Source organism: Tenrec ecaudatus, chromosome 11 (genome assembly GCF_050624435.1).
Source record: "Tenrec ecaudatus isolate mTenEca1 chromosome 11, mTenEca1.hap1, whole genome shotgun sequence".
Classification (NCBI taxonomy): Eukaryota; Metazoa; Chordata; class Mammalia; order Afrosoricida; family Tenrecidae; genus Tenrec; species Tenrec ecaudatus.
This window is the reverse complement of record NC_134540.1, coordinates 112,469,208-112,492,211: the sequence shown is the minus strand read 5'-3', so window position 1 is coordinate 112,492,211 and position 23,004 is coordinate 112,469,208. Positions and strand designations below refer to the sequence as shown.

Genomic DNA, 23,004 nt, shown 5'->3' with positions numbered 1-23,004 from the left:
GTTCACCCTTCGACTCCACCAACATTTAATTACCAAACTATAGTCACCACATTCTCACTTATGCTGTCAATATCACCTTATTTTATGGCTATATAAGTATATATGCATGCCGTAATATAATTAATAAATATCACATATATAAGTAGGTACACACTATGTGTTCATGTTTGTGTATACATGTATCTATCTTCCAAAAGTAGTTATATGGTATTTTGTCTTTAAGAAGTTTTAATAAACCAAAAAAAAAAGTTTAAACAGCTCTACTTTTAAATTAAATTTTTAAAAATGAGGCAAGTGATATATGAAACAAATATTTTATTAACTAACCTTGGGAAATTTTTAAATCATAAAACTAAAGGAGGGCACTAAAAGATGTGATATTTATACATGGTAATAATGGTTAAAAACTTAATCCTTAGAAATATGGCTACTTGCTTAAAATTAAAACAAAAATACCTGAAGTTGTAGGTACTTCCACAGTAATACTACTGTAAGGTGGAGGAGAAGAGTCAGAATCAATCACAGGTGTTGAAGGAGCAATCTGTCCAATGGGTGGTGTTGTGTTCGAAGTTGATGGCTGCTCTATAGCAGATGGTTCTGAAGTATCCTCTTCATTGTGAAGCTAAAAGAACAAAGAGGAAAACCTTAATGTAATTCTGATGATTATTTACTACATAAATAATTATTATACATTTTTTAACCTAGGTTTAAAATTTTTTTAGGCAAATGACATTTTAGTCAAGAACAAGGTACAAATGCCCTTTAAAAGATGAACAAAACTACCTTCGATTATTCTGTCCACTGGTTCTCTTTTACATTCTTAACCTTAGAAGAAAGAAGAGGGGTTATAGGCAGAGCTACATAAACAGTAACAAACTGAGATCTGTGTCTAGTCATGTGTCACCTCAAAAGTTATCATTCCAGCAGTTTCTATCAACCGCTTCTTGAAAAAAATATTGACAATATATAGCATACAAAGACTAAAATATGCCTTTAATTGAATAAAGAGTTGCATGCACACAGAGCTATGAGTTAGGGAAAATTGAAAGCTGCATTAAAATTCTCTGAAACTATCTTTATCTAGATGAAGACTGCCTGTTTTCCTGACCAACAACAACAACAAAACACTATATGCATTATATTACCTCAAGCTAGGAGACACTGTCAGGCATTGTAAGATACAATGCAAAAAGATGAGCTTCATAGGTCAGGAAGCACTCCATTATGATAAAGGAAGAGCTGCTTCTCAAGGTAGAGTCAAATATAACACAGATGACGTAAAGCGTTTGGGACATTCATTGCTGATGGGCTACAACTAAACTGGGAAGAAATATAAGCAAATATGCATTAAACATTGGAATTTGGAATGTACAAAGTGTGAAACTAGTAAAAATTAAAGCTATCAAAAATGATATGAGCTGAAATGGGCTGTATTGGCCATCTTGAATCAGGCGGTAATATGGTTTACAATGCTGAGAATGATATAGGATTCCTAGACAAAAGGGATATTTTATGACACATCTTGAAGTAAAATACCGTCTGTGATAGGATAATATGTATCCCCATACAAGGAAATCCAATGAAGACAACTATTATTCAAATTTATGGATGAATCATAAATTTAAACCACTAAAGCTAGTGCTGTACAAACAAGAATGTTACTAACAGCTTCCGTCTGAAATTGATCAAACATGCAATCAAGATGCACCGATAACTGTTCTCAATTGTATGCAAATGTTCGAAACAAAGAACGAAGAAAGTTAGGAAACTTGATGAAAGAAACTAAGCTGGAGACCACATGAAGGAATTCTGCACAGCCAATGACAACTTCATTGCAAATATCAGATGGGAAACACAGAAATCAATTTAACTAAATATGTAGGAAGAGACAGAGAAGCTCAGCAACTAAAAATGAAGGAAACATCAAACGAAGATGGAAAGAATACACAGAATAACTGTACTAATAAGAACTAGTGGACTATCAGCCAATTCAAGAGGTAAGACACAAGCAAGAACCAGTGTTACTAGAGGAAGGAGTCCAAACTGCACAGAAAGTATTTTAGCCAAAAACAAGGGTCCAGAGATTGATGGACACAGACTGAACTGTTCCAACAAGCTGGTGAAGCACTGGAAACACTCACTTGCCTAGGCCATTAAATTTGGAAGACAGCTACTTGGCCAACTGATTGGAAGAGATCCTTATTTGTACCTATTTCAAAGAAAGGTAACCCAACAGAATGCTTAAATTATAGAACAGTATTATTAGCATCACATGCAAGTAAAATTTTGTTGAAGATCATCCAACAGCAGTTGTAGCGATACATTGACAGGGATCTTCCAGAGGTTCAGCCAGTATCAGAAGGTGTTGTTTCTGAGTTATTAGGTGTCACTGAGTCATTTCCAACTCACCACTACTTTATGTACAAGAGAACAAAACACTTCCAAGTGCTTCATTGGCTCCTAAGTTTTACATACTGGAGTGGCTTATGTGATCCTGGAAACTATGGCACTAATATTTCAAACACCAGCAGGGTCACCAAAACAAAAACATGTTCACCAGAGCTTCCCAACTGAGAAACTATGAAGGAAGAACAGGCTGTCCACTTCCGAAGAACTGGCAAGTGAAACCTTATGGAAAGCATCGAATCACTGTCAGGTACTGATAACCTCATGAATACGTGGCATACAGAAGACATGGATTAACGGACATTAATGCTGACATCACATGGACCTGGCCTGAAAGCAGAGAAAACCAGAAGGCTGCTTACTTGTACTTTGTTGACTACAAAGGCATTCGACTTTGTGGATCAAAATGAACTATTTCTAGCCTTTAAAAGAATGAAAATTCCAGAACATTTAATTGTGCTCATACAGAACCTGTACATGGATCAAAAGGTAATTGTGAGAATAGAACAATGAAACACTGAATGGCTTAAAATCAGGAAAGGTATAATCAGAGACTATTATAAACTATGAAGAAGACATGAAAAAAAGAATAAATTATCAAGGGGACATGGGGGAGGAAGGGTAGGTATGGAAGGGGGGGAAATAAGAAGCTTGTAAGGTAGTCGAGAGGCGCCAGAGACTAAATCAGTCGAATATGAGCAAGCAGGCTTTATTGGGATAAAAACCCAGCGTGGGCGAAGCCCCACGGTCCACAATGTCTGGGCCGAGGGAGTCGCACTCCAGACTACAGGAGTGGTGTTTATACAGCCGGGGAACACGTTACTGAGCTGCCTTGAGTCCATATAAGGTAAAGTTGTCAGGGATTGGGAGATACACGTATGTCCAGGTTTCTGAAATGTAAGGTGTCTTCCTGGTTCCAGGTGTATTCATGCTGGGTGCAGGGCCACGGGCCAAGAACAAAGCGGGCCATTAGCCAGCTCTGGTCAGCTCCGCAGGTGTGTGTGGGAGATTCAAGGTCACTCGCTGCTAGTTGTTTCAGCTAGCTCTGGTCAGCTCCACAAGTGTGGGAGATTCAAGGTCACTTGCTGCTAGAGGCTGGCCTGGTATTGATCCAGCCATACAAAGCTAATGCCAGAGACGCAAGTAGAAAGACAATGTTTTGAAAAAGATGACAACAGATGTACAGATGTGTTTGACACAATGGATATATGTATGGATGGATTGTGATAAGAGCTGCAAGAGCTCCCAATAAAATAAAATAAATTATTTTTTTTAAAAGGGGGCATCAGGTTTGGATGAAGGCTTACTAATCACCTGCATGATATGCAGATGACAAGACTTTGTTTACTCAAAGTGAGGACGACTTGATGCACTTGCTAATGATGATGAAGGGTTGCAGCATTAAAAAAATCCTCAAAATCAGGCAAATAGATAACATGATAAAAAGTAAAAACAGAAAGGTAGAATTGGGATCATGACAGTGGGTGGGGAGGACATTTAAGAACTAGATGAATGTTGTATGTTTCATCGTTGCTACAATGCAACCTGACTCATGTCTCCTCCCCGTGACCCTTCTGTAAGGGGATGTCCAGTTGTCTACAGAAAGGCTTTAGGTTCAAACTCTGCACTGTCCCTCATTCACAATGATATAATTTTTTGTTCTGATGATGCCTGATACCTGATCCCTTCAACACCTCGTGATCACACAGGCTGGTGTGCTTCCATGTGGTATTTGCTGTTTCTGAGCTAGATGGCTGCTTGTTTACCTTCAAGCCTTTAAGACCCCAGATGCTATATCTTTTGATAGCTGGGCACCATCAGCTTTCTTCATTACATTTGCTTATGCACTCATTTTGTCTTCAGTGACAAGGAATCCAGGACAGATGAACACTTTAAGACCAGTGGTGAGAGTAGCGATACCGGAAGAGTGGTGGGAAGGTGGGGCATAAAGGGAGAATCGATTACAAGGACCTACATATAACCCCTCCCTGAGGGATGGACAAAAAAAGTGGGTGAAGGGAGACGTTGGACAGTGTAAGAAATGACAAAATAATAATTTATAAATTATCAAGGGTTCATGAGGGAGGGGGGAGAAGGGAGGGAGGGGAAAAAACAAGGAGCTGATACCAAGGACTCAAGTAGTAAGAAAATGTTTTGAGAATGATGATGGCAACAAATATAAAATTTACATAATGGATATATTATGCATGGATTATGATTTGTATGAGCCCCCAATAAAACGATTTTTTAAGTAAAGATAAAATAATAATTTGTAAATTAATAAGGAATCATGAGGGAGGGGGGACATGGAGGGAGAAGGGGAAAAAGGAAAATGAGCTGATTCCAGGAACCCAAGCGGAAGGCGAATTTTGAGAATGATGAGGGCAACCAATGTATAAGAGTGCTTTACTCAAATGATGTATGTATGGATTGTGATAAGAGTTGTATTAGCCCCAATAAAATGATTTTTTAAAAACTTAAATAAAAAGCATGGAAGGATGGGAAGCAGTGAGATGTAAAACATGTGGCAGTTACCAGGATGAAAAATAACAACAAAAACAAATAAATGAAAATACAAGTTAAAAGGGGAAAAAAGTAAAAAGAGTGAAGTTGTGAAGGATTTCATCTTGCTTGGCTCAACAATCAAGACTCATGGAAGCAGCAGTCAAGAAATTAAAACACTGCACTGGGTAAATAAATCTGCACAAGACCTATTTAAAATGCTGCAAAGGGTGTTACTTTCAGAACTAAGGTGTATCTGACTCAACCGAGGGTATTTTCAATCACCTCATATGCATGTTAAAGTTGGGACACTGAATAAGGAAGAACAAAAAAGAATCAATACATTTGAATTATGGTGCTGGGAAGAATATTGAAAGTATTGTGTATTAAGTCCTCTGCATAGACAAACCGAGGCCAGGCCAGAGAAAGAAAGGGGGAAGTTTATTCTCCGCTTCCAGGGAGGGATTCCCTGACTCTGCTGGAGGGGGAGGAAAGAAGGGTAAGGGAGAGGGAGAGATGGACACCCTTAACTGGGGCAAACTCCACAGGCCCTATTTGGGGGACCCAAGAAGTCGCTCTTATCTGTGGTAGAGAGTGAGTTTTAAGCTGGTCTGAAGGGGAGGAGGGTAAAGCAATAAAGGGAGTGGGTAGAAACCTCCATCCATAAAAATTCCAAGGTAGGGTGATGCTTTCAATTGGTTTGTTTGGTGCTGGGGCATATGCCTCATGGATCTGTGGCCCTTTGGAACTATCTGCCTTGGTCAGATAGGGGCAGCCAGGCTCTAGGGCAGGCAGGCTCTTTCTAATGTCCTCCAACAGGTAAATGACCCAACACTACAAACTGCAAAAAGAACCAAGCAATCTGTCTTGGAAGAAGTATGGTCAGAATGTTCTTGGAGGCAAGGATGGTGAGACATCTCACTTGCTTAAAATAGACTAATTCCTGAACAGAAGATCATTCTAGGTAAATTCAAGGGGAAATGAAAGAAAGACCTTCAACAAGATGGATGGACACAGAGGCTGGAACAATGAGTTCAACAAAGTAACAATTGTGAGGATGGCACAGGACAGAGGGACCTTCTGTTCTTGGGTGCAATACAGTTGCTATGAGTCAAAGGACAAAGTTGAATCTAATAATAAAACAAGCTAGAAGCCTAGCCTTCTTGTATATAAACTACTCTGTTTCACTCGAATCGACGTGTCTCCTATAGGCCTTTGTTTCATCTTAAGATGATGATATAATAACTGGAAGCTTTGGTTTTGAGGAACCAAATATTTCACTGGTTGTTTTCTGAAAGTAACAATGTGCTTTAACACATTTTTCAGCAATCAGTGCCCAGCACCAGAGCTTGTAGCTTAGTCACCAGAATGGTTATTGTGTTGAGCTGTTGTTTGGTTTAGATTGGGCATACGGTGGGGCTTAAGAGAACTGTGGAATTTTTGCTTTTAAGAAAAAGGCATACTTCAAAAAATATCTGAAAGGTGGATATATTTCATCTAACGCCATATCCTGGCTCTACTTAGGACCAGATGGCAGAACTGGGACTAAGAATCAGCAGTTACAAAAGACAAATTTTAGCCCAGGCAGAATTTAAATGATGTGTGGTCTACTCAATCTCAAGAGGAAGAGAGAGATTCTTTATATAGGTGCCAAGAGAACAAAAAACTGACCTGCAGCCAATCTAAGAAACAATATTTTATTAGATTCAGCGGGTTACAGACCAGCAGTTCTCCTTCTAGTGAGTTATGGAGCTGGATAATAGAGTTTCCAGAAGAGTCATTCTGAGACTCTTTATACTGGGGTTCAGCTGGGCAGAGTAGCTACAGACTGGAGACCTAGTGAAGCCATCGACCTACATTATTCTACTACATGTCCAAAACTCCTGAAACCCAGGTAGGGGGTGGGGGGTGGGAGCATGAAGCCTTCACAATGTCTCTGGCTGTGCTGTGCAATCCTGGCTATCTGTGGAGGAAGGATATCTTCTAGGTGGGTCTAGTTACACAGCATGCTTAGCTGAAATGGACATTTTTGGAACATCAACTTGTACTCTTACAGTTGATTATCTAGCAATCCTGTTTCAACCTTTGAAACAGGACCTAGGATGGCCTTGAATTGGAACCAACTGGATGGCAATGAGTTTGGTTTTGAGCTTAAAATGGAGACAATTCCACATAGTCTGTCCATTGGCATAGAAAGAACTCCCTCCAAAGTAAGAGCATCGCCCATAGGCGTAGGGGCTACCTTGTAATGCAGGGATACCGCAGTTGTCAAACACCTCCAAGCTCGAACTTCCCACTACTCCAACAGCAAAGCTCAAAAAGTGTCTGCTCTGTGTTCCTAACTTGGTCAATAGTTGAACTGAAGCTCCAACCTGAAAAAAACCTGTACAGGCCGAGACTGAATCATGAGCCTTGTCTCGCCAAGGACGCATAAGGGGTGCCTGCTTCTTAGAGTTCTCCAGATCTCTCTTCTGTGGTGCAACTTGGTGAGATTAAACTGCTAACTTGTAGATTAACATATTTCTTCTATCACCCAAATTATCAGTGACTCCAATTTTCCAAGAAAAGGTAAACTATTTTAGACGCGTCAATATTATTCACCACTACCAGACTTAAAATGTATCAATTATTCTCCAGGTTTTCTTATGTATTGTCCATCTTTCGAAGTATAAAGCAATTAAAAATAGGATGAGTTACTGGGGGTCAGGCACACCTTGGTCTTTCAAGTGACACCACCCTTGCTCGTCAACACTTTAAAGAGGTATTGTGCAGCAGATCTGCCCAGTGTCATCTGACTTCTAGACTGCTGCGTGCAGGAGCACTGATTGTGGATTCGTGTACAATGAAACCATTGACAACTTTAATCTTTTCTTCACCATGTTGGATATCATTCCAACTAGGAGGATTTAAGTTTACTTTACACTGAGTTACAATCCACAGTGAGGAGTGTAGTCTTTGATTTTCATCAGCAGGTGCTTCAAGTCTTTGATTTCAGCAAGCAAAGTTGTATCATCTGAATACCAAAGGCTGGTAAAGAGCCTTCCTCTAATCCAGATGCCATGTTCTTCTGTGAAAAGATACAGCCTTGATATATATTTCTTCGTTTTAAGCCATACAGAATCCTTTTGATTCCTTTAAAAGAGTTTCTTATTCTAATTGTGCTTAAGGGCACAATTAAGTGTATTGTCTATAGTTTGTTATGATCTACACAAATGCCTTTGCACAGTCAACAAAACACAAGTAAACTTTCTGGTTTTCTCTGCAGTCGATCAAATTAACCTCACCATCAGCAATGATATCCCTTGTTTCACATTCTTTTCTGAACTCTGCTTGAATTTCTGGCAGTTCCCTGTTGAGGTACTGCTATAACTGTTTTCAAATTATTTTCAGCAAAATTTTACTTCCATCATATTATGATCCTGTTCAATAATTTCCATATCTTTGCTGTCACCTTTCTTTAGAAATAACACAAATATGGCTCTCTTTCAGTCAGCTGTCAGGTAGCTAACTTCCAGATTTGTTGGCAAAACTAGCAAATACTTCCAGGTTTGCAGTTTGTTGCAACATTTTGATTGATATTCTGTCAATTACTAGAGCCTTGGTTTTACTTGGTGTTTCAGTGCAGCTAAGACTTCTTTCATACTTCTTTGCTTCTTGATCATCTGCTACCTCTTCAAATAGTTGAACATGGACCAAGTATTTTTGGTATTGTGACATTGTGCATTTCTTTCACTGTTTAGAGCAATCAGTAAAAAAAAATTTTAAATGCAAAGAGAAATGGCTAAAAGAGTTATCAATTGGGTGAAGGGAGAAAATAGGCAGTGTAAGATAAGAAATAACAATATGTAATTGATCAAGGATACACAAGGGTGGGGGAGGGAGGGAAGGGAAAAAAGAAGAGCTTATACCAAGGACTCAAATAGAAAATGTATTGTAAATGATGATGCCAACATATGTACAAATATGCTTGACACTAACTGAATTATGGAATGTTTTAAGAGCTGTTAAGAGTCCCCAATAAAATGATTTCAAAAAAAGCTATCAAAATTAAAAAGACAAAAAACCCTCACTAGCATCAAGTTTATTCCAACGAATAGCAACCTTAGGATAGAATAGAACTGTCCCTGTGGAATTCAGGACTTACAGAGGCAGGAAGTTTCATCTTTCTCCCCCAGAGTGGCTGGTAGATTCTAACTGCTGGTGTTTAGGTTAGCAGCCCAATGCATAACACACTCTGCCACCAGGGCTCCTAAATACTCACTGCCACTGAGTCGATTCCAATGCACAGGGATCCTATAAGGCAGGGCAGAGTGCCCTGTGGGTTGCACACTGTGACTCAATAGAGAAGTCGGAAGTCTCCTCTTCCTCCTGCAAAGCAGCTGGTGGTTTTGAACAGCTGACTTTGAGGTTAGCAGCCCAATGCACAGTGCACTTCACCACTATGGGCATGAAGATTATAGCCTTGGTCACCCGATAGGGCAATTCTAATGTCCAATATGGTCCCTATGAGTTAAAATGGTCTTAAGAGCATTCCATTTGGTTTCTGGGGTTTTAGTTACTACAGATCCTACCAACATTAAAATGCAGGGAGTATAAAATGTCTGGCAATGAATTCAACAACTTAAATGGCTATGCAGATGACACAACCTGCTTACAGAAAGTGAGAACTCACTGATGAAGAGCAACTATTGCAGTCTAAAGTGTGGATTACAATTCAGTGTAAAGAAAACCAATATTCTCACAATGGGACTAATGGGTAACATCAGGATAAAAGGAAGAGATTGAAATTGTCAAGGATTTGGTCTTGCTTGGATCCATAACCAATGTTCAAGGTAGCAGCAGTCAAGAGAGCAAAAAAATGTGTTGTATTTGATATTGAAAAGCAAGGAAATTACCTTGAGGAAGGAGGTGTATCTGACCTATGCCATGATGTTTTTCATTGGTACATATGCACGTGAAAGAAAACACTGAATAAAGATGCCAGAAGAAGAATCCATGTATTTGAATTGGATTGGAGAATACAAGAGGTACCCCCAAAAAACAGAATTGCACTAGGAGGAGCAGAGCATTCATAGTATGCATTTTTCCCACTAGGTAAGTATCAAGCTTACCTCAGAATCAGTGCACCCAGTGGCATCACCTGGGAAGGTTCTCTCTGGTCATTGTGAATTTTCTCATAAAAGCAGCTTCGCTTGAACCTTGGGGGGGAGGGGGGTGATGGCCAATTTAAGAGAACAGCATGTAGCTGTGAAATATTCTTTCCTGCTCTAGCAAAATGTCTCCAAAATTGTTGTGATGGTTAACACAAGTTATAAGGACAGTGCTATAGGAAAATTCAACTGTACAAGTAGTTTTCTCTTTTCAGAAATGGTGAAATGTCAACTGATGACAAACCTCATTCTAGACGTCGATCAACTTGCAAAAAAGACAAAAATATCGACTTGTAGTGCATTTGGAGTTTATTTTACCAAGTAACACTGTTAATCAACCTTTCTATTTAGAGATCCTGAAAAAAATAAGTAGCAATGTGTGACTAAAAAAGCCTCATTTGTGGCAGACAGAGACTGGTTTTGCTACAACAATCCACCTGTCCATGCAGTCATCTCAGTGCACCAGTTTTTGGCAAAAAACAACATGCCTCTCTTGCCCCACACACCTTACTCACCTGTCCTTGCTCTATGCAACTTCTTTCACGATTTGACATAGACAAGGTGAAGAAAAATACATGGGGAGGTGCTGTCAGCCATCGAAATAGATGAGTTTGAAAAATATTTCCAAGATGGAATCACAGATTTGACAAATGAATTAAGTGTAATAGAGTGTACTTTGAATTTAATATGGTAGTTTTGTTTAAAAGTTTAAATACCTAGCTTTAGAGAAAACAATTCCAGTTTGGGGGTGGTACCCCCTCATATTCTTCACCTTTCATGAGGTGAAGAATTCATGAGGCTTTCAGTATTTGACAATATTTCACTGATATCCATAAGGTTTTCAGTGGCTAATTAATTCCTTCCTCAAAGTTCAGTTTTTAGTCTGGAAGCACTGCTGAAACCTGTTCACTGGGGGTGACCCTGTTGTTCTTTGAAGCACCAATGACATAGCTCTCAACATCACAGCTACACACAATCCACACCCTGTACCAAACTTTCGGGCAAATTACCCTGGAAACGCAAATTGAAAGGAATGAAAATTGTTTTGTATTTGGGTGGAGAGCTTTGTAGATATCTATCAGGTCGAATTGTCTAATTGTAGTGTTTAGATCTTTGGCCTCTTGCTGAGTTTCTTTCCAAGAGATCTATCTTTCTGAGAGAGCAGTGTGTTGAGGTCACCCACTACAATTGTTGAGGCTGTGATTTCTTTTTTCATCCTTTGGAGTGTTTGCTTGACATATTCCGCTGGACGCTTGTTAGGAGAGTAAATGTTTAGACTGTTTAGTGGTTCTTTAGGTAATGTTCCCGTGAGCATTATATAAAGCCCATTCTTATCTCTTTTTATGGTCCTTTGTGGTCAATTTTATCCAAGATGAGGATTGGAACTTCTGCTTTTTATGAATTGCTGTTTGCTTGGTATGTTTTTCTCCAGCCTTTGATTCTCAGCCTATTTTTGTCTGTAATGTTGAGGTGTGCCTCCTGTAGGCAGCAGATCCAGCGGTTGTGTTTCCATGCCAGTCTGTTAGTCTCTGTCTCTTAAGGTCTGAGTACAATCCATTGATATTCAGGGTTATTACATCTATCTGTGGACCCTGTGATGTCATTTTATCCCTCTTGTGTTGGAAATCGGACATCCCCTTGCAGAAGGGGTGTGGGGAGAAGACGAACCAGTCAGGGCGCAGTGTAGCAATGATGAAACATACAATTTTCCTCTAGATCACTATCATGATCCCAATTCTACCTTACAAATCTGGCTGGACCGAAGGATGTACACTGGTTATAGATAGGAACTGGAAACACAGGGAATCCAGGACAGATGAACCCCTCAGGACCAGTGGTGAGAGTAGCAATACTGGGAGGGTGTAGGGAAGTTGAGGGAGAAAGGGGGTACAGATTATAAGGATCTAGATATAACCTCCTCCCTGGGAGATGGACAGCAGAGAAGTGGGTGAAAGGAGACGTTGGATGGTATAAGATATGACAAAATAATAGTAATTTATAAATTATCAAGAGTTCATGGGAGAGGGGAGAATAGGGAAAGAGGGGAAAAAAATGAGCTGATACCAAGGGTTCAAGTAGAAAGGAAATGTTTTGAGAATGATGATGGCAACACATGTACAAATGAACTTGACACAATGGATGGATTTATGGATTGCGATTAAGAGTTGTACGAGCCCCCGGTAAAATTATTTTTTAAATGCAAATTGACAACACTAGTCTCCAAGCTGTCAAAATTTTGTTTGTATAAAATGTTTTACTGTGAGTTGCCTAAAAAGTTTAGAGTTGTAAGTTTCCTTTAAAGTTTTAAACTTATTTTGAAGACAAAATTAAAAGTCAGAAACTTGCAAATCTTTTAAGCACATTTGTGAAAAAGCATAGTCTACAAGGGATATAAGATAACAGCAAGGTCTCCAATACTCTGAGCCTCAACTTTCTGCCTCAAAGCAGATGATAAGACATAAAAACGTTCCTCTTCATTAGAAAGAGCTTTCACATATAAAAACAGGACTTTACAAGATAAATTAAATGGGTATGGTACTGAATTTCAGAGACGTAAGCATACAAACAGAGAACTACAGAGAACGCATTATGGTTTAAGATTTTAGTTAGTTGGTCCTTCTGCACCACAGAAGCTACATCATAAAAGAGGACAGAATGCTAAGATATGACACTGTATGGTTATGGAAAGGGCTATTCAAGAACCTTGTATGTTAAATAATTAATTTTCAACATCAAAAAATAAATTCACTAGAATAGCTGAAAGTTAAAAGACTGACACCACCACCAACACTTTGGCAAAGAATGGGAGCAACTAAAATTTTCATACATTGTTGTGGAAGTACAAAGTGGTACAGCCACTCTGGAAAATAGTCTAGCCATTTCTTATCAAACTAAACACACCCAATGACTCAGAAATTCTAATCAAGACATGAAACATATATATCCCCAAAGAATAATTATAACAACTTCACTGTAAAAGCCAAGATGCTATAACAACCAAATACCCATCAACAGAATACATTCATACAAAAGACTAGTATTATGCAATAAGAAAGTAACTACTGACAGTAAAATGGGTTAATCTCAAAAAATGTCATGTGAGTGAAAGGCGCTTAAAGACCATATGCAGTGTAATTCCAAACCCAGGAAATTTTGTACAAAGTTCACCAGTAGTTTAAAAAAAAATTTTTTTATATATAACAATGGTCACATTGGGTGCCTTTCCCAGAGACTGACTGGGAAGGGTCAAGAGGTGATGGTAGTGTGCTACACCAAAGACCAAACAGACATATGCTTCTGTAAATGGCAGAATAGTAAATATTTCACGCTCTGTGGGCTCTGCTCTAAATGCTGGATTCTGCTCTAGTACAAAAACAAGCCAGCAGCAAACTATCAATAACATATGACTGTTCTAATAAAACTTACTCCTTACATTTAAGGAATAAGAAATAAGTATAAAAAGAGTTCACAAAATTACATCCCAACTTTTAGTTTTAAAAACTTTAAGTTTGCCAGTTCCTATTCTACAACTTCAAAGTCGTTTGGGTTACACAGGTGTATACCTTTGTCAAAACTCATCCAACAGTAATACATAAAATATGTTTATGTCACAATGTCAATTTTCTCTCAAAGAAAAACAACTATAAGCAAATATTAAACACTGAAGAATGCAGGGACATACAATTTACTTTAAATGTATCAAAGATGAGTATACAAAAAGCAAGTATCATAAATTGCTAACAACTAACTACAGACAATTTTTATATGGTACAAAGGGGTACTAACTGCTCGGTCCTTTCCATTTTTAAATATATTTCATAGTTTTATTAATAAAATATAATAAAAATTAATTTTAAAAATCAAAATGCATCTTGGTACAAGGAATAGAAGGACAAAGTTCAAAATGCAATATAATAATGAAACCAAGCAAGGTAAGGGCAGAAACACCTATCAGATGAGTAATCTTGATGATGTGTGCAGGTGTGGTGAGAATGTAAATCGCATATTGATGAGTTCAAAGGAAGCAAGTGAAGATGAAAACAATCAAGGTAAGCCAATAAAACATGGCCATAAGCAGTGAGGAACTCAAGGTGGAAGATTATAATAAAATAATAAAATGCAAAATAAAAGGAAAAAAGTACACTTAAAAAATCACTTTACAAATCTCATCCAAATCTCATTCAGAATGGTTGAACAAGGCAGTCTGCCATGAGTCCATACTTGTGCTGACTGTTTCAGCCTGTAGAGCTTATCTATATCCTGATACTGAGGACTAAGTCACACCAGCAACAAAGATGATCAAGGTGATTACATATTACCGCCCGCCCTACCAAGAAGAGATGAACTAGCATGTATGTTGTCTACGACTTCAAAAATAGTGCTGGACATTGGCTTGAGATACTCAGCTGTCACAATGTGTCCACAGACCCATCACCCCGTGAAACACATTTACAGAGAAAATTATCTTATCTATACCATAATAATGTCACTTATCTGGCTTGAGACCTAAGTCTCCCATCTGCTGGAAGACCCATGAAAACAGGATCAGACTATATTTTAACTTATAAATTGAATAAAATCCAATTTTAGACTTTTCAGAGTTCTTAGCATAGACAAAGACATTTTCGTCTACATAAAACAAGAAGAATACCAGCAAAAAACAAATACATATACTTCAAATTGTATAGGCCCTTACTCACCACGTACCATCTTTGTTCTATGTCTTAAGTTACTTTTCAGAATAATCTTCATAAAGCAAGCACTAGTAAGAAGAAATAAGAAGTGGTCCAGTGGTTGAAATACCAAGTCACTAGCCAAAGAGTCAGAAGTTCAAATCCATGAGCTGCTCTGAGGGAGAAAGATGTGGCAATCTGCTTCTGTAAAGATTTAAAGCCTTAAAACTATAAATCTTTTTTACGAAGACGTTAAAGTCTATCCTATAGTCACTATAAGGTGGAATCAATTCAACAGCAATGAATTTGGTTTAGGGATAAAAAGACACTGCAGCTTCAGGGTGCTGTGCCAAAATCTCAACAAACTGAAAACACAGACGTAACCAGGGCTCTTAGACACAATTATAACTGTAAATCTTCCATGGATACATCTCTGCATTCTGGGAGGCAGTTTCAGAAAGTCTTGGTATAATCCACACTGTCAATTTAATTTATATGTCTTAAGCTTTTGTAGTCAGCTTAATGTCAGTATCCTTGAACAAAGAACATCAAAATTAGAACGAGGCCTCTCAGCTGCAACCCAAGTGCAGCTACTTCACTGTTTGGCAACATTGCTCACTTCCTGCCAAACAGCACAACAAAAGAACACATCATACCTAACCTTTTCTGGAATAAGAAGCAGCTTCATTTTGTAACTCGGTACTGCTAGTCCCGACTTTAAATTTCAGCCCTTATGAATGATGATAGGGAAAAAGAGCCTACAAAAAACACTTTCCGGATGAAGCTGTGCACTGGTTAATGACAGTTATGCCATTCTCCTCGCTCTGTGCATCCTAGCTTCCTTAGGTAAGAAGTTCCAATTTTAACTCCTTAAGAAAATAACAAATTAACTCCAAATATTATTTTACCTTTCTGTATACTTGCTTATCTCCTCTTATTCATTCCTTAACAGTCAATGACCAAAGTTCTTTACCGTTCCAGTTAATCACTCCAATGTTTTCCAAAAGAGATGCTAAAAGACGCCACAAAACAATTATATTTATCAATATAAAGCACATCTGCAGACTGGTCTACTTAAATACAAGCATACCTCAGAAGTCACAGATTCAGATCTATACCATCACAGTAAAGAGAATTCATTTACAAAAATTTTGGTTTCCCAGTGCATACATTATACTATCGTCTATTAAGTGACCCTATAGAGAATTTCAGAGGCTGTGAATCTCTGGAAGCAGATAGGTTCATCTTTCTGCTAAAGAACAGCTGGTGGATTTGAACCACCAACTTTACAGTTAGAAGGTCCAATGCTTATATGACAGCACCAGCAAGGTTCCTCCATCTAATGAGTGTGCAAGCACTATGAAAGTTTGAAAAAAACAACCCTGCACATTACTAAAAATATGACAGAAACACAGAGTGAGTACCTGCTGTGTGAAAAACAGCACTGACAGACACATTCAACACAGGGTTGCCAAAACCTTCCATTTAAACAATCACAAGTAGGTGGACAGTCATGGACATGCTGTATAAATGCCCATATGCTGTAATAAGATATATATTATTTGGGAAAACCTGTGATTGACATTCTCAGTGAATATTGCTGTAAATTTTCCCTGACAACCAATTCCTCTTGTGTAAACGGTGTCCAGCCACGTAAGAATTTACTCTGCACAATATGAATAATTCAGATATTTCAATATGTAGTTAGCCTACTTTGGTCCAATATCGCTCTTTTGACTGTGTTTTAAAAATTATTACCAGGGACTAATCAATGACAACATTAATGAAGTCTTTTATGCTCCAGGGAAATAATCAATAAGACTCTCTACCATAAATTAACAAGTAGTTCCCTAAAGGGAGCCAAAAGCAGATTAAAAAAAAAAAAAGACATTAATCCGGGAATGGGTTTTGGGCTCACACTGAATCCTAGCTCCAATTTAAGAACAATTATTTTTACATCATGGCCCTGCTTGATATTCGCCCTCAGGAAGGAAACACAGAAGATATGGATGTTACAGCCAAGTGTAGTAAAGATATCAGATGGTGCCTGGCTATCAGATAAAATAGCTTCTGCCATCTTACAGGCTTGTTTCCTACAAACAGCCATCTAAGTGAGATGTCAGCTAAATCCACATGGAAGAAGCACGCCAACATCAGTGACCAAAGGACTGCAAATCATTTAACCCGAAGCTGAAGGAGGAAATAGTACCGAAGTCCAAATTTTGAGATTCTGATTTGCAAAAGGCTATGTATGACAGTGGGAGCCCAAGATACATTGTGAGGTCTACACAGGGAACAAAGCTCCAGTGATTTCCCTCTCTCCATAAGGGAGACATAGAAGTAAACAGGTTACAAAATAGAGTCCATTAAAGAGATGACTAAAGAAGATTAAAATGATAAGCATGACTTGAAATAGTTTAAATCTTGTCAGTTTATCCCTCCCATATTCATTGGTCTAATATGGCTTTCAACATTTTATGTATTTTGGGGTTTTTTCCTCTTCATATTGGGATTTAGCTCTAACGTATTTGGTCGTTGGGGACAGCCCTTCTGAGTTTTTGTTACATGTTTTCCTGCTTTTCTGTATATGAAACCCATGACTGATGAAGCCATAGAATGAGCAAGTACAATAAGGATCTCTGGGGGGATACAGTGGGGGAAGGGCTTAAAAAGATAATATTTTCAAACTGATTATGGTAGCAATTGTATAATACAGCTTGATGTGACAACTATGGAATGATATGATATCTACATTACCTCCCAATAAAAATATTTGGGGGAAAAATGTTAACATTATGTAGTATGTAGGCCATGTCATCAAACTGTTGATGCAGAAATTATAAATAAATGTATGGTTAGCTGCATATATTGCTACCAAACATATATAAAATAGTATTGAAAAATAAAATTAATAACATTAGCTAGAAGTGCACTGAGTTACACCTGCAGTCTACTGGAAACCTTAATTTATCTACTCCTCTTGCACAGACCTAGATATACCAAGTACAGCAGGTCCTTCTCAACAAATCCAAAATTACACTGGCCAAATTATAAAGTAATTATAAAGTAACATGAATTAAAATCCAAATTAAAATTGTACCAAGATTCCCAAACACTTCGTATTACAAGTAAACTAATGTCTTAGCTACCTAATGTATCTTTACAGGAGTGGTTCTTCCTTCTGCTCTGAAAAAAAATGCTCTCATGCATCTCCAGTTTGAAAAGATGGGCATCAAGGTATGATACTGTGCATCGTGTATTTCAAAAGAGATTGTAGAGAAACCAACCAAAAAAATTACATCACTTCAAAATGCTTTCAATAGTTACTTGTAAGAAGGTGGATCAAAAGTATTCCTACAAAAATCATAAACATTTAAAATATTAAAAGGTGAAACCATTATTTCTCAACCTATTTTCCATCTAGGTCTCGGTTTCTGAAGGCGGTGCCTCCATCTCTCTTTCCTGAAGAATTCTGTATGCTTCACTTTACACCACATCAAAATGGCAGTGCTGTCATCTCCAAGCACCTCAAATTATGATCCTTTTGAATGTTGAGTTTGGGGAAACACAAAAGAAAAAATCAAAAGGGACAAGATCAGGGTTCTAAGGTTGGTGGAGTAAAGTTTCCCAACAAGATTCTTCAATGACAGTCCTTGCTTGCTATAAGCCAACATTGACTCAAACAGCAATGCATTTGGATTTAGGTTAATAACATTAAGAGAAAGAAATAGGACCGAGAAAGAAATAGGACCAAGAAAGAAATCAGAAAATTCCCCTACTAATATTACTTCAAAGGTAACTTTTGCTTTTTGTTTTTAGCTAACATGTACAAAAAAAATAACCCTTAAAAAAAACTAAAACCACAAAAAAATTGGTACACATAGACAACTTGAAAATTATCTTCTCTACACTGCTAACAATATTTTTTAAACACTGATAAATTTTCAAGAATTCAGCTTCTGAGTTTTTAGAAGCTCTATAGAATGTAAAAGATAAAAATTTAAGCATCCTCAAATTTCATATTAGACAAAGTAAATATATAGATGAGATCTCATCTTTGAGGAGTCTTCATATTGTCAAAATGTACAAATTAATAAAAATCTTAGTTGACAATATGAGTAAAAAAGGTTTGAAAAGTGAAATCTGCAACTGTTCTTTTTTAATTAAATCATTTTATTGGGGGCTCATACAGCTCTTATCACAATCCCTATATACATCCATCCATTGTGTCAAGCACATTTGTACATTATGTTGCCATCATCATTTTCAAAACACTTTCTACTTGAGCCCTTGGTATCAGCTCATTTTTTCCTCCCTCCCCCACCTTCCCACCCTCATGAACTCTTGATAATTTATAAATTATTGTTATTTTCTCATGTCTTATACTGAGAGATGTCTCCCTTCACCCATTTCTCTGTTGTCCATCCCCGGGGGAGGGGGTTATATGTAGATCATTGTGATCGGTAGCCCCTTTCTCATCCCACCTTCCCTTTACCCTCCTGGTATCATCACTACACTCATTATTGGTCCTGAGGGGTTTATCTGTCCTGGATTCCCTGTGTTTCCAGCTTTTATCTGTACCCCTGTACAATGTAAAACTACCTTATCAGCATTTATAAAACTGTATGGATAGTATATAAAATTGCACCATTGACACTACAAATTGATGTCTTTCTCCTTTCCCTCAGTAAAATGGTTTAATTAAGTGATCATCGGAAAGTGTAAAGAACAGCATGTTATCTAGCTACAATCAAATGGTAATTTGTTGTTAGATCGATTTTAAAATAGTCTTTACAAAAACAGTACTCTTCGAAAGACATCCAGGAGCTCTGGTGGTAGTGGTGAAGTGTTTGGCTACTAACAAAAGTTGGAGGTTGACACTATGAGAGGAAAGGGAGGCTTTCTGCTCCCCCCAAAATTACAGCCTTGGTAACTCTACGTGGCAGTTTTACTGTCCCACAGGGTCACTGAATTGGGATATACTCGAGAGAACTCAACAATAGATATCTTTAAATCTATTTTTTAAATGGCACTGAAAATACAAAGAAAGTCACTCTTCACTGGTGTCAACATACTTAGATTTCTATGACGCACTGCTAAAGTAGAAAACACTATTCCATGAAAAATCATTCTAATACAATACTTAATTTTTTTTTTGTAATCATTAAAAACTTCCTGTTACCCCTCCCGCCAAACCATATACAGGGCTGGAAAAAAAGAATGAGCCACTTTTGAAACTAACATAATAGAAAAGGACAAAATGACAAGGTTAACCAGAGAACAAGATCAGCACTGAAACTATTTCCTAAAGTTCCACAATTCGTAACCCACCTTATTCCCAATCTATTCACACCTTCCTCCAACTGCATTCGTGGCAGCGGTAACCTGACCAGCAGGTAAGTGAACTCGTCACCATTTCCAGTAGGAAATGAACTAGAACTGACTGGGAGTCAGGAAGTAAGGAAATGACCAAGGGGGCGAGAAATAAAAATTGTCTCCGAGAAGGGTGGTAGGAGACTGGGAAGGAGAGCAGGGTCTCTGAACCCGCAGGCAGCCAGGAAAGAAAGAAGCGAGAGGCAACAGCTCCCCACAAAAGGCACTTAGGAATCGGCCAGCGCGCCCCACACCTTCAAGAATCACCTGGGGAGAGGGGCCGTGTGGGCCGAGGCTGTGCAAGAGGCAGGTAACTCACCACCAGGTAGCGGCCAGAGCCAGGCTGGTGCAGATCCATCCTGCCTAGCTCAGAACCCAACGTCCGAATGGGCACGTCCTGTCGGTTTTCGGGCCGCTCCGCCACTTCCGTGGTCTCAACGCCAGCGTCCTCGGCGTCTGCTCCAGCTGCTGCGGCCGCCGCAGGGCCGATTCACTTCCTGTCGTCCCTGGAGCCGAGCAGCCGCGAGGACTGCGCACTGGCCTCGGGGAGGTGGAGCAGCTGGGACGCACCCGCGCTGGCACGCGCGACCGCGCAGGCGCGAAATTGCCGCGCAGGCGCGCTGCGTCGTCGAGTGGCCCCCGGAGTCTCGCGAGAGTGCGGGTTTCCGGAAGCGAGAGGAGCTGGCAAAGCGAGGGAAGTGAAGGAGCTGTGTAGGTTGTCAGCCTGTCAAACAAAAAGAGGAGCCAAAAAGAAAAATCGTCTTCCTGGTGGCTTTCCCTTGGGGACCGGTTTCACACAGTTGTAGGTGAGAACGCAATCACAGAACATGTCAAGAAAATAGGGTGACATTCCTAGAAGCCTTGAGGACGGGTTAAATATGTACCGAACACTTCGCTTCCTCTTATTACCCACCAAACCTAGAAGCCATCTCTCGGATACTCCTAAAACGCTGTTTCCGAATCGTCAGAGAAATAAGAATTTGATTTTAATCCGTTTGTGTTAGTAGGAAAGTAAAGAATCCAATAGAGACCCTACAGACATAAAAGTACTTAAAAACTGCTTAAGGAAAGAGGTCTCATGCTCAAGGTTAGTGGATGAATCCAAGAAAATGATGAACCATTAATTACTTGGAAGTCATATCAAATCCATAATTCAGAAGGGCTTGATAGTAAGACGTTGGCGCCTGTGGCACATTGTATCTCAGTCTCTGTGAACCACATGTGAAATGTGTGTTTCTGTAGCACAGAGCCCGTGCCTCTAGCTAGTGAAAGAATATGATGGGGCAGATAAATCACCTCTTTAAACCGAAAGACATACTTTCTATACATTGAAAACTCTGATTTCATTTTATCTGTTCCAGAGGTCCTCAAGCTTTTATTTTTAAATATGATTAAACCTTCCCCCACCCCTTGAATGATAAGCTACAATGGAGGCCACAGAGAGGAGGGAGAGGCTCTACCGTCACACCTACAGTACTGCCTGCTAACTGACCTTTCCAGAAAAGGGCTGTAGAAAGAAAAAGGCCAAACTCACTCAGATATAATAAAAGCTAATAAACTAAAATTTTCCTCATAATTTTGCTGTGTTGATATACCTAGCAGCCAGGAGCAAAAATACCAAAAACCAAATTTACTGCCTTTGAGTCAATTCCGACTCATAGTGACTCTATAGGAAAGATTAGAATTGCCACTGTGGGTTTAAAAAACTATAACACTTTATTCAAGTAAAAGCATCGCCTTTTCTGATGGGTGGTAATTTCAAACCGCTGACCTTGTAGTTAGCAGCCCAGTACATAACCCACTATGCTACCAGGTCTCTGGTACAGTAATAGTGTCCCAAATGAAGAGGCATAATATCACATTTAAATTTCCTTAAACTTGTTTACTTTATGATCTAACAAAATATTTTAAATTATAAAACAATGACAGTCCCTTTTTATAGGTATTATTTGTACAAGAACTCCCTTTATATCGTAGTACCACCTTTAAAGAATCAAAAGAGGCTGTGTCTGCAAAATGAAATTAGATTCTTACATCATTTATGGTCTATGGGGTTCAATTTAGAACTTAATTTTATATTGCTTGTACTTTCATTCATTATTCATATGTTTACTTGTTGCTCAAACCAGACTGCTGCTCAGCTCAGAGAACATTTTTACACACAAGTACAGTATTGGGAGCATAACATTGAAAATGAAAGACCAGACATTGAATCATGTTAAAATAACAGATTATTTGCATTTTACTCTTCTCACAAATTATGTGGCCATTTTGATAATCTGTCAGAGCTGATAACGAAATCAAACAGAAGAGTGCATTTTCAGAAAGGAGGAGAAAGAGAAAGAAGAAAGGAAAGAAGTATAATGACAAACTATTTTTGAGCCCTAGAGGCATTGTGGGTTAGATGTTGGCTTATTAACAACAACATTGGTGATTCAAACCCACCAGCCACTCTGAGGGAGAATGATGAGACTTTTTGCTCCCATGAAGATTTATAGTCTTGGAAACTCTATATAGGGTCACTATGAGTTGTAACCCACTCAGTGGCAGTGGGATTTGGTTTGGTTTAAACCAAAGAATCATGCTTGCATTACTTCATCCTCACAACAACTGCACAATGTAATCTCCAGTTAACAGATGAAAAAAAGTGCTCAGAATCAGGAGTTGGAGTAGCAAAACCAGAAGGGTAGGGGGAAGGTGGGGAGAAGAGGGGAGGAAGAAGGAACCAAACAATCACAACAATCAACACATAAGCACACACACACATACACACCCAGGGGGGCAAACAACAGAAACCATGGGAGAAGGGAGACAGCAGTTGTTGTAAGATATGAAAATAATCATTTAAAACTTTTCAAGGAGTCATGATTGGGGGCAGGGAGAGTTTATACCAAAGGCTC

The 23,004-nt window shown here is 38.7% G+C and overlaps 1 protein-coding gene across 1 annotated transcript in view; it reads right to left on the bottom strand.

The window, feature by feature from the left end:
• NDFIP2 (Nedd4 family interacting protein 2) overlaps window positions 1-20,658 on the bottom strand; it is a 75,345-nt gene extending 54,687 nt beyond the window's left edge. The window contains exons 1-2 of the mRNA XM_075563508.1: window positions 20,424-20,658; window positions 457-622 (exon numbers count right to left, since the gene is read on the bottom strand). Of these exons, the coding sequence (XP_075419623.1) occupies window positions 457-622; window positions 20,424-20,462 (205 nt within the window). The 5' untranslated portion in view covers window positions 20,463-20,658. The remainder of the gene's footprint in view (window positions 1-456; window positions 623-20,423) is intronic.
• Window positions 20,659-23,004: the final 2,346 nt, after the last annotated feature.